Below are 12,070 nucleotides of genomic sequence, written 5' to 3'. Positions count from 1 at the left end.
AGAATCTACAAAAAAGCTGTAAGAACTATTAAGTTCGGGAAGCAGTCAGGATAGAGCATTTGAAAGTCAATTTGTATTTTAAAATACCAGCAATAAAAAACTGGGAAAAACTCTGAAGTATTATTTATAATAGTGCCAAAAACAAGAAGTACCTAATTACAGACCCAAGAAAATGTGTGTAACACCCCTGTGCAGTAATCCACAAAACATGGAATGAAAGAAACCAAGAAGACCTCAGTGGGGACCTTCCCTGGTGGCCCAGTGGACAAGACTCCCCACTTTCACTGCAAGGGGCACAGGGATGATTCCTGGTCAGGGAAATACGATCCCAAATGCCCAGCCTTTCTAGCATAGCCAAGAAAAGGAGACCTAAATAAACGAGGGGATATACTATGTCCACGGATTAGAAGACTCAGTGTTGTTACAAGATCAATTCTCCCCCAAACTATCCATGAATTTAATGCAGATCCAATCTAAATGCCAACAGGCATTTTGGTAGAATCAGTAGGCTGATTCTCTACACTTTATATGGCAAAGCAAAAGGGCGGAAACAGGCAAAATAATTTTTAAAAGGAGCAAAAGTTGGAGGATTCAAATTACTTCAAGACTTCTTAGAAAATTACAGTAATCAAGACCTTAAGGCATCAGCAAGAGGATAAAGGCACAGGCGAATAGACCAGAACAGAGTACAGGAGCAGCTCACACGCATCGATTCTCAACCAAGGTGCCAGGACAGCTGATGGGAAAAGAGTCGGGCATCTTCAAGAAATGGTGCCAGAACACTTAGACAGTCATATGCAAAAACAATGACCTCAACCACAACTTGTCGTAAACAAAAACTACTTAAGAGGATTAAAGACTCAAATGTAAAACCTAAAACTAGCAATTCTAGATGTCTACACACTAGGAAACGCTTGTGACTCAGGTTAGGGGAGAATTTCTTAGGAAGGACACAGCAAAAAAGACTCATTAAAATCAAACAACAACAACAAAATATGGGAAACTGAATTTCATCAAAAGGAAAAGCTTCTGCTCTCTGGAAGACCCCGCTAAGAAAGTGGGAAGACAAACCAGTAACTGCAAGGAAATACTTGTGGACACTTAGCTGGTCAGAATAAAGAGGAGTGTCTCAACAAGCCTGTAAAAAGGGGCGCAGCAAGACAGAGTGAGCAGACGCTGCACCGAAGGGACACACGCACGGGCAGCGAGCGTGACACAGCGCCTGCACCATCGGCCGCTGGAGAGACGGAGATGAGAGCACGGTGGAGCAGTGCTACGCGCCCGTCAGAACGGCCCTGAGTGTGAAGACTGTACTGAGTGACACCCAGTGACATTCAGATGGGAGTTTCAGAAACCTTACCAACTTGCGAACAGTTTCCCTGAGCACCTTCTCATCCTCAATCATGATGGCCATGTCTTTCTGAACAGTTGAGGCCACTACGACGTCTAGGACATCCGCCTTGGAAGCCATCTTGCAGATCATCTCGTCGTGGGAGAACACGCAGTAGCGGTGGAGCAGACGGTAATGCTCCACGCACTGTCGGCCTAAGGGCAGCTGCGCCAAAAGAGGGAAGACACGTGACGTGCAGAAGGGGACACCTGCCTGTTTCCAAAGACCCCTGTACTACCAAACGAACAAATATCACATCTCGGGTTATCACCCGTATTATACATCAACCCTGCAACTAGACTCAAAGAAGCCTCGGACCTTTTAAAATCTTTGCATCTCAAAGATCTGGCTATTAGGGACCTTAATTGTAACAGGGTTTTAAAACCCAAAATATTACTGAGGCATTACTGTCTACAACAATGTAGAATTTAATCAGAAATATGAATCTTCACATTTCCTGAAGCAACTGTGTGAAATTGGTGTGGTTAACCTACTTCAGGGAACAAAAATGCTCTAAAAACTATTATTACTGTACAGAAAATAATTAGAGGTGTAGGAAGTAGTACTGTTTTTATTAAAAAGCACTGAAACAAGGTTACAATTTATTAGCTTTAACACCACACCCACTTAAAACTAGACAGCTCTTTTTAAGTAAATGAAAAGTATTAATACTAATATAAAAATGCAATTTACAACCATCTAAAATCAAGTATCATTAAAAATTACTGTGTTTGGAAAATTTAAGCCAATGTACAGTCTTCAGACTGGAAATGTTTGTTGTTAGTTTGTAATGAGATATGAGCTTCAAGCAAAACATAACTCAACAGACTCTTCACCAGGTCCTGGGTTCACACTGCGGGCTAGTGCCTTTTCCTGCTGGAAGGTGCCCGACTGGCGGACCTGCCGTCTCAGCAGCAACTGGTTTAAGCAACTAGAAAGTCTATACCACTTCTGCAGGAAAACCAGTACATGTCAAAAGGCTCACTAGGTCATAATTACACACCCAATCAACAGTGCAGAAGTTAACGGCCTCAGCAAAATTGAAACCTTGATTGAAACCGCTGTGGTAGGCTCTTGGAAATGTGATCACAAACTCCCCAGCACACTGATTAGTTCGGTAAACCTAAGGAGACAAAAATTGGAGATTTTCAGTGACATTTCTCATGAAAGACACTCTGGACACAGAGTATCAGATCCAGAAAGGGCGGGCAAACAAGTGTGGTGGGTATTGCCTAGAGATACTTGTTTCTGCCACAAGATGGAGTGGTTACTCAGACTTCCAGGTGTGTAAGTATCTCAAGAGAAAACAGCTTACACAACAACCTGGCTACATCCAGGATCAGGACACACCCTTCTAAATAGTATCATAAATGAAAGAGGATCTCCTACCACCCATTAAAGAAATTCCACTCTATTTCAAGGATCTCCTTCCATACAGAACTCTTCCTGATTTGGGCCTCAAACTTAACCCCCGCCAATTCCTCTTTTCCAACTGTTCTCACCCAAAAAACACCCACACTGTTCTAGGCACAAAATCCTCATGCTGAACCAATTATTATGTAATAACAACATCAAGGGATTCCCAGGTGGCACAGTGGTAAAAAAAAATCTGCCTGCCAATGCAGGAGACACAGGAGAGAGATGCGTTCGATCTCTGGGTGGGGAAGATCCCCTGGAGTAGGAAATGGCAACCCACTCCAGTAACCTGCCTGGGAAATCCCATAGACAGAGGAGCCTGGTGGGCTGCAGTCCACGGGGTCGCAGAGATGGACATGACTGTGCCTGCACACACGCGCCTTCACCAGCAGTTCTCCAAAATGCACTTCCCAGACCAAGAGCAACATCAACTGGCCACCTGTTGGAACGCAAGTCCTCCAGCGCCAGGCAGGCCACGAGGACAAGCAGTTCCTGGCTGAGGCCCAGCCCCGTGCTGCGACACGCTCTCAGGGCTCCGACAGGCGAAGTGTGAAGACCACTAACCACCACACAGCCCTGTCACCAGGACTGCCTCCTCCCCCCCCAACTCGGTGCCACACACACCACACTTCTTCAGGGCCCCACACCTGGGCTTCAACGCCCTCATGAGCCCTTTCCAGTTCTCCAGAGTTGACACCGTTGTCAAACCACACCACCCTTCCATTGTCTGTGTAAACACTATGTCTTATCTCTTAGACTGTGGGCCCTAAAATGCAGTGTGTCATTCATCTGCCTCTCTAGATCCAGAGTCTAGCCCCATATGGGTTACTCAGCTATTAAAGGACTGGGCTGGAGGTCTCTTCTAAAGCCAGCTACCAGCTCATCCCAGTGCTTAAAATTCCTTCACAGTCAAGTCTGCCTGCAGTGCACGAGACCTGGGTTCGATCCCTGGGTTGGGAAGATCCCCTGGAGAAGGAAACGACAACCCACTCCAGTATTCTTGCCTGGAGAATTCCACGGACAGAGGAGCCTGGTGGGCTCTAGTCCATGGGGTCACAAAGAGTCAGACATGACTGAGTGACTAACTTTTGCTTTTTTTTTTTTGCAAAGCAAATCAGAAAGGTCCATCAATGTGGGGTGGGAAATCAATACGGAAAATGCCAACAATGAGGTGATGGTGGTGTTTTGATGGCTACTGGTCCTTATTTTCTAAGCTTTGGCCCATGAATATTCGAAGATCCTTTAAAGAAAAGTCCTCTCCATTTGCCCCACTTACTAGCTTGTGAACCCAAAAGCATGAAATGGAGATCATGAGATCAAGAATTCCTCTTAACACTGTAAATGTATCATTTACACTCGCTTGAGCTAACTAAGTTGGATTCTCCAACTTTATACATTTCAATCTGGCCTGCCAAAATGTCTTCCGAGTTTCCACTGAAAGGAAGTCAGTAAACAAAAGTGTCACTTTGTACAGAAACCTCATAGGAAAAAGCATACAGCACCTTTCAGTCTACAGTGGGAGCCCTGAAATCCAAGCTCAAGACCTGGAAATGAATTTTCTATTTTTGTTGTTGTTGTTCTTTGAATTTTCTCTTAAACTAAGCTTAACTGGAGGTGGGGGTGGGGGGTGGGGTACTGTTTAAGATCCACCAGGAAGTCACCGTTTCAGTTCACCATTCAAAACCAGGGTCAGGCATATTTGATACTTTCTAAAGTAGGAATGGCGTATGAAGGATTCACACACACAAGTTTAGATCTAATTTATAACAGAACCTAGCCATTTCCATAGTGAAAGTGAAAGTCGCTCAGTCATGTCTGACTCTTTGTGACCCCATGGACAGTCCATGGAGTTCTCTAGGCCAGAATACTGGAGGGGGTAGCCTTTCCCTTCTCCAGGGGATCCTCCCAACCCAGGGATCGAACCCAGGTCTCCCGCACTGCAGGCAGATTCTTTACCAGCTGAGCCACAAGGGAAGCCCAAGAACACTGAAGTGAGTAGTAACACAGTAACTAACTTATACTAACAAGACTCATTTTCTAAGGTTTTTGTTTTGCTGCTTTGAAGAGCTAAAGTTACAAACTAAGTGACAGTTCAGAAAGCAGGAATGGCACTGGCCGCAGCCTAGGAACATACTATGGACTGAACACTGGAGAGGAGGGAGGAGGCGGCCCCGCACTCACTATGACAAAACGAGGCTGCTCAGCAAGCTAGTCAGCAGTTGTACCAGAACAGCTTTTTTCACGGTGTTTTGAGGATCCAGTCCCACTGGCTTAATGCAACTTTGTACGAAATTATACCACAAAGTTATTTCTACACAACCAAATCAACTGCATAAAGTCTCAGGCAATAGGGAGAAAAAGAAGTGGGGAGTTAAGTCTGGGTGGCAGGAGGATCGACACAAACATACAGGCACTTCGTGAGTCATCAGGGTGTTGGGGTTCATGATGGTGACAAGCTGGTGGAGAAGGTCGGGCTGGGAGATGAAGAGCTCTGGGGCCAGCTTCTTCATCACAGTCTCCAGCTGCTCGGCGGCATACCCTGGCACTCCGTACCAGGTCTTTGGCTCACCCCTAAAGCAGTAAAAGCAGAACAATCTCAAAAAACACATGATATTTCAGCAGCTTCTTACAAATCAACCAGCAAATATCCATGCAAACAAAATGGTTCACCAGTTTCTACTTTTAAGATCTTGCTTTGTAAGGCAATGTTCAAACTGAAGCAATATCCCCAAGTGTCACCGGAAGTATGACCTGAACACAGTGAGGCGCTTTGCCTCTTCAAGTGTAAAGTCTGAATATGGGAATTCCACCTGAGGCCCCTCTTTCCTCCCACTCTACCTGACCCTTCAGAAAACACAGGGATCGCACATCCTGAGAACATTAGGCATCATGTGAGTAGAGGTAAGGTGGCGGCCACAGCTGCCCACAGCGGCTAACGAGGGACAGCAGCAGCCTGCGTCTTCCCTTCCCTTGCCTGCGCTGCTGGAGGAGTCAAACCCAACTCCAGGGAGGCAGCCAGCACTTCCACAGAGCTCTCATTCTTCCAGAGCACAGCGACCTATCAGCCAATCAATCTGTAACAGCCTATGAGGTGTGGTGAACACCGCCACTTCACAGCTTGAAGTGCCTGCTTGGGGAGCAGGACTGGTGCTCTGCCCATATAGTGCCAACTCCAAGTCCTTGTGTGAGGAGTTATATCCCCTCCCGCCTCCTCCTACCACAGGCACGCGAGGAGGCGGCCCACTCCACCTGACACAGAAGTCGGTCCTCGGCCAGCCCTCAGAAGCGGGTGGCTCCGAGAACCTAGAGCAACCGCGGGCCCTGAGCCCTGTCCCTCATCCAAGGGGGCTGCCGAGGCTGCCACTGCCACCCAACGGGAACAGTGCTCTCTAGACTTCTTGTGAGTAAAGACTTCTCTGAGGGTTAGAGAAGAACTGCCTATTTTCCCACCAAAACCCATGAGCAAGCTCAGGGCTCCGTGGACTTCATATGGATTCTTAAGAGCCTTTGTCTCAGCATGTCAGGCTGCTTGTTCCAACAGCAGTCAACAAAAATCTTGAGGAATAAAAAATTCATTACTCTTCAGACAGAGTTAAAGGGTGTGTCACAGTTAAGAGGTGGGTACGTATTCCAGCCCAGCTGGCGTGCTTTTCACAGGCTCTCTGGCCTCCTCACCAGTGCAGGTAGTTAATCGAGTAGCTCCAGTGGTCTTCAATGTGCCAGCAGAAGGAAGAGAAGCACATTCCCACGTAGAGCCAAGGGAGCTTCATGCCGCATATGTCAGCGGTGATGTGAGCAAGCACAGACTGCTCCATCACGGGCATGTTGTTCAGATTCCAGCCACTATCAAGATACTCCTAAAAATACGGAGATAAAAAAAGGATAAAGGTTTAGCTCTAACATGCTAACAATTTGGAACTCCACTGGTTTCAAAAGGCTGGCTGTAAATAGTCTTCAAAATTAGGAGAATGGGGGTGGGGGGGTAATGTGGGGGGGAGCGGAGCGGCCACTGTGCCTACTTCCTGGATGCCCATCGATTACTTCTGCCCAGCTTTGCGCCTTATGTAAGTGGGTACACACACACACACACACGTCTGATCCCAATGCCTCATGTTTTCTTCAGAAGGAGAAACTAAAATTATAGAATCTGAAGGCAAAGGGAGGTAAGTGATTCTCCCATATCATCTAGGATTCTTATTTTTCTGTGAATTCTTTCTTCATTAATTGAAACCGACCAGCTCTAAGGGCATCTGCCTCCTCCTCCAAGTCTCGGCGCTCGCAGCTCAGCTCACCTCCTCCTCAGGCGAGAGCTTGACTTTCCCATCTCGGACAGGGAAGCCACTGCCGAACTCCTTTGAGGCAATATCGGCTCCATATTCCACGGTGACATCCTCTTCAATAGTGCTCACTAGTCGCCAAAATTCCTTCTCTACCAGTTCCGTGGGAACCATCTATAAACAAAACAGTGAGGAACAGAAGAAAGTGGCTTTCCGCAGCTGCTCATGGCCTGTGAGCAACCTAAGTATCACAGGGTAGTAGGCTGAGGAAAAACAGTCCCTAACACCCCAAAGGGCTCCCCAGGGGGGCCAATGGTAAAGAATGTGAATGCCGATGCAGGAGACACAGGTTCGATCCCTGGGTCAGGAAGATCCCCTGGTAGAGGAAATGGCGACCCACTCTAGTACTCTTGCCTGGAGAATCCCGTGGACAGAGAAGCCTCGGGGGGCTACAGTCCATGGGGTTGCAAGAGTTGGACAAGACTTGGCACACATGCCATGTCCCAAATGCGCCACAACTGGCCCATCTGCAGCACAGATGTGAACATTATCTTCTTAAAAACACTCTTATAACCAGAGTATGAACTAAAAACCCACGCTCCTCTATCAACAGCCCGGCCACTACCGTAAAGGGGTCAAGGAAGGCAAGATGCGGAGATTCAAGAATTGGAGGTGTTCTTCTGTTTTCAGAAATCCAAAACACAACCTGGTTGACTACTGTTTAGTAACAACGGTTAGCTGTGTTTGAATGATGCTTTATCTTTTGAGATGCGTCTGACCACATCACCTGAATCCACGTTCTCACTCTCTGCACCTGACCTGGCAGAGAGTGATGCGGGCAACCTCAAGGTAAAGATAGGCTGCCGTGATTTTGCAGCTGCAAGCTCACATGTAAAGAGCCACCAGGAACGTAAAAGAATGCTTAAGGTCTGCTGTTCATCTGATAATGAGGCCAGAGGCCAGTCTCTAACTCCTCGTTTCAGTGAAATAAAAAGCCAACCACAGATAGAAGAGGCACCAGAACTGTTTTAGCAAACATATGGAGAAATAATATGTAATACAGGAGGGGTCAAAAGAACTGAAAATTTAAAGGGACTATAACTTGAATTTATTTATAAGCCTGTTAAATAAGGGGCTATTTTAAGTAACAGTTAACATTAGTGATATTAGGAGAAGCAGGTTCACCCATACATTGCTGGGATCGCATAAATGGTATAGCTTGGTGTATCAGATGGGGAGAAGATGGATAAATATTAAGAAAATAATCCAACTAAAGAGATGCATACAATGTTTGCTACAGCACTTTATTACTAGTGAGAAAAAAAACACAGCTTAAGTCTCCAAAATTATGGTAGGTGCCCTTTCGTCCTGGTGCTATGGTAGGTGCCCTTTCGTCCTGGTGCACTCATTCACTGAATGAAGCACGCTTACGCTTCTAAGTGAATAAAGGAGGATTTAAAAGTGTAAAGCTCACAGCGCTCATTTATGACAACATAAGAATACGTAAACAGGCCCCCAGAGCACAGCACACTGACTGGCACACAGAAGTCATTCAGTAAACGTGATGTTTTCTTCAAACTATGTTTGTTGAATTGAAAGGACTGCCAGTGTTGGCCTTTAATCGGCGTTCTGTCCCTGCTGCTATATCATTTGTCTCAAAAAGCCTATCCTTAGAGAAATCAAATGAAATCTTAACAGTGCATTTTAAAAGTATTGTAGAATTTTAATACTACTGAACAAATTTAAGGTTTTATTGTGCATGAACTGACTACCAGAGTTAAGAACCAACTCAAATATCCTCAACACACCTTCCCTCAAAGTTATTAGAATCCTAAATCAGAGCAGCATGTATGTACATACATGGACTGGCATGTTGAAGTAATCAGATTTGAATGCATCTGCCATTTCACCGAAAGTACGGAGAGTATAGTCCCTGGCCGCCTGCTCAAAGCCGAATGCTTCTTGTGGCTTACTGCATTCCTGTCAAAAAACAAAGAGAAAGGAAAAATATTTAAGTATATTCATATTTACTTACAGTTCACATATATGTATATATGAGAAATCACAATTACATGTTTATTAAAATTACTTGTGCAGTGTAATTCTACTTGTCTGGAAAATATTAACAGTGGTTATCTATTGTGAAGTTATCTATATTTTAGGTTGTTCAGTTCCTAAGAATTTTTGCAAAGAGCATACAATGCTTTTTTTAAATGAGAAGTTTTAAAGCATAGTTATTAAAGCATTTTTCTGCCTCTTAGCTGACTGCATAGCTGTGCAGTCACTTCCAAGACCTCCTTTCCATTCAGGCCCACCCCAGTTTTTATCATGAGCCTCATTATTATCAACTGCCCAATATAAAACACAAAGGCAAAGAAAACACATTTGAAGGAAACGCTTTACGGCCGCCTCTGCTATCACTTCTGACCTGAGCCAAGCACTTAGGACACCTCCAGTCTCCCTTGGGAACGTCATGGAGCGGCGGGATCAGGCAGAAGGTGTGGTAGCTGTCATCACACCCGTCGCACAGGAGAAGCCGGTCCTCGTCGCTGCCACTGCCACACAAGAGGCAGACGTACAGGTCAACCTGCAGCGTGAGAACAGGCACGAACCCAGGCATGAGCCACAGGAAGGCTCTTGAGAAATTCTAAGAATGTGATGAGTCTGCAGCATAATCTAGTCTCTTCAATCTGCTGCAAATGAAAATGTTTCATCCTCTGTAAGGAACATTTTAAATAAAAATGCTTCACCTTCTGTAAGAGATATTTCACAATACCCATGCACTCCCAACTGTACAGAGTAATTTTCAAGATTTCTCAATTATGTGTTTTAATTAAAGTTACTTGTCAAATATCCAGCTTGTAGTAACTTACAGAAAGATTAAGTCTTCAAGAAGAATAATATGTTAGGCAATAAATTATTCATCTAACCAAAAACAGAACTTACAAAGGAAAAGTTTAATTTTAGCATGTTACAAGGAAACTGTTTTAAGTTAATTAAGCATATCAAATTACCCCTTTACATCCTAATTCAAGAGTGATAGTTAAGAAGCTCTTCCAAATACACAAGGACAAAACTACTCAGAAATCACCTACTATAAGTTGAATACCGTTTCCCCCAAATTCACACGTTGAGTCTTGACTCCCAGCACCTCAGAATGCTGGCTGTTAAAGAGGTCGTATTTGTTTTTGTTTAGTTGCACAGGCGTGTGCCACTCTTTTGCAATCCCGTGCCTGCCAGGCTCCTCTGTTCATGGGATTTCCCAAGCAAGAACACTGGAGCAGGTTGCTATTTCCTTCTCCAAGGGATCTTCCCAACCTAGGGATCAAACCCGAGTCTCTAGCATTGTAGGTGGATTATTTACCACTGAGCCAGCAGGGAAGCCCCAAAAGGCCCTATGAATGGGCCTTAATCCAATCTGACTGGTGTCCTGATAACAAGGGGAGACTCGCACACAGACACACAGAGCCCAGGACAGAGGCCTCTGGCACAAACCAGGCCTGCAGACACCGTGACCTCAGACCTGCAGCCTCCACCGCTGGGGGAAATCGGGTTCTGCTGCTGAAGCCGCTCGGTCTGTGATACTTCATCAAGGCAGCCCAAGCAGGCATCTTCGCTGTAGCCAAGAGAGACCCGGACTGGCTCACAGAACCATTTTCTGATGGCTGTGTTTTCGTGGTGGGGCAGGGACAGATATTTATGAAGAGAACATTTAACTGAGTAACGTCAAATTCCAAGATCAAAAGTACTGTTGTTAAGCTGCTGCTCCCAGGCACTCAGGGGGCTGAGGGAGAAGCCTGGCTTTTTCTGTCCCCCTGAGTGAACAGCCCTGCCAGGCCCTGGCTGCCCGGGGCCCCACACTCCTTCCCCTTTCCTTCCTGGCTGGAGAACACCATCGTGATTTTCTGATCCACCTGCAGCTTACCTGGAGGCAGGTGAGTCACTTAGCAACGACGGCACAGGCCTGAGCTCACCATTATTCAGGGCTAAACGGCATGGCCTCCAGAGACACGGCCGTCCTTGTCCCCAGGAGTGACTGCCATCTTCACGATGCGTCCGTGTTCCCCGTTTACAAGCTGACGATACAAACCACCTCCGCAGGTCTCTTCACTGTTAGAGACCCTGAACCAGCAGTCCCAGGCAAGGCATTAAATATTTATAAACTGGGCCATGGAAGAGTTTAAACATGTCAACTCACAGCATTGGTAGTTTTTTTAGCTCGACTCTTGGGTTTTTCCTTCTCACTTTCTGTAACATACTCTTTCTTTTCAACAGGTTCTTGCTTGATGCTGCTTTTCACGTCTTTGTCTGTAAGAGGCAGTCCAGGTTAGCACTTTCTCTGCTCTGCTTCTTCAGCTTTCTCCCTCCTCACCACCTCCTCCCGAAGCACACCCTGAATGGGTGTCCCGCTGCTCTCACCACAGCAGCAGGGGCACCCCGAGCGACCATGCTCAAGGGCTCTGTGCTCATCGCTTTAGGGTCAAGTGCAAACTCTCCCATCACTCAAACTCTAAGATACGAGCACTTCTGGAGATGCTGCTCAAGCCTGTATGCTTCTAATGTGGGAGGTGAAGATACGGTCTTAAGACTAAGACACCACATATGCAGACAGTGAGCTCCTCTTGCTCTTGCCTGTGGGACTGACAGCTCACCACCAGAGCCTCCCTCCACACTGCAGACTGCCCTCCATGGTCTGAGGTTGCTAACCTAACTTTCTCGTTTCAAAGATGCAGACTTTTTAGAAACACTAGCTATTAGCTAATGGGCTATCCTGTGGCAGGTACTGTACTAAAGCACTACTGTATCTATCACATAATGCTTTGCATCAAATTTGTTTCAAAGACAAGAAAACTGGCATTCTCGGAAGATAAGAAACATCTCTAAGGCCATACAACCAGTTAGTGGTTGAGCCAGGATCAGACTCAGATCTACGTTTTTACAATCCCATCTATTTTCTATTACCTTGTGCTGCCTTTACACTAACACA

The 12,070-nt window shown here is 45.8% G+C and overlaps 1 protein-coding gene across 1 annotated transcript in view; it reads right to left on the bottom strand.

The window, feature by feature from the left end:
• The window catches only part of KDM5B (lysine demethylase 5B), a 68,349-nt gene that overhangs the window by 18,110 nt on the left and 38,169 nt on the right, over nt 1–12,070 (bottom strand). Inside the window, exons 7-14 of the mRNA XM_052653522.1 lie at nt 11,282–11,391; nt 9,512–9,670; nt 8,944–9,063; nt 7,099–7,257; nt 6,482–6,663; nt 5,215–5,377; nt 2,394–2,513; nt 1,361–1,555 (exon numbers count right to left, since the gene is read on the bottom strand). Coding sequence (XP_052509482.1) covers nt 1,361–1,555; nt 2,394–2,513; nt 5,215–5,377; nt 6,482–6,663; nt 7,099–7,257; nt 8,944–9,063; nt 9,512–9,670; nt 11,282–11,391 — 1,208 coding nt within the window. The remainder of the gene's footprint in view (nt 1–1,360; nt 1,556–2,393; nt 2,514–5,214; nt 5,378–6,481; nt 6,664–7,098; nt 7,258–8,943; nt 9,064–9,511; nt 9,671–11,281; nt 11,392–12,070) is intronic.

This window comes from Budorcas taxicolor, chromosome 16 (genome assembly GCF_023091745.1).
Source record: "Budorcas taxicolor isolate Tak-1 chromosome 16, Takin1.1, whole genome shotgun sequence".
NCBI classification, from domain to species: domain Eukaryota; kingdom Metazoa; phylum Chordata; class Mammalia; order Artiodactyla; family Bovidae; genus Budorcas; species Budorcas taxicolor.
This window is presented reverse-complemented; position numbering and strand designations above follow the sequence as displayed.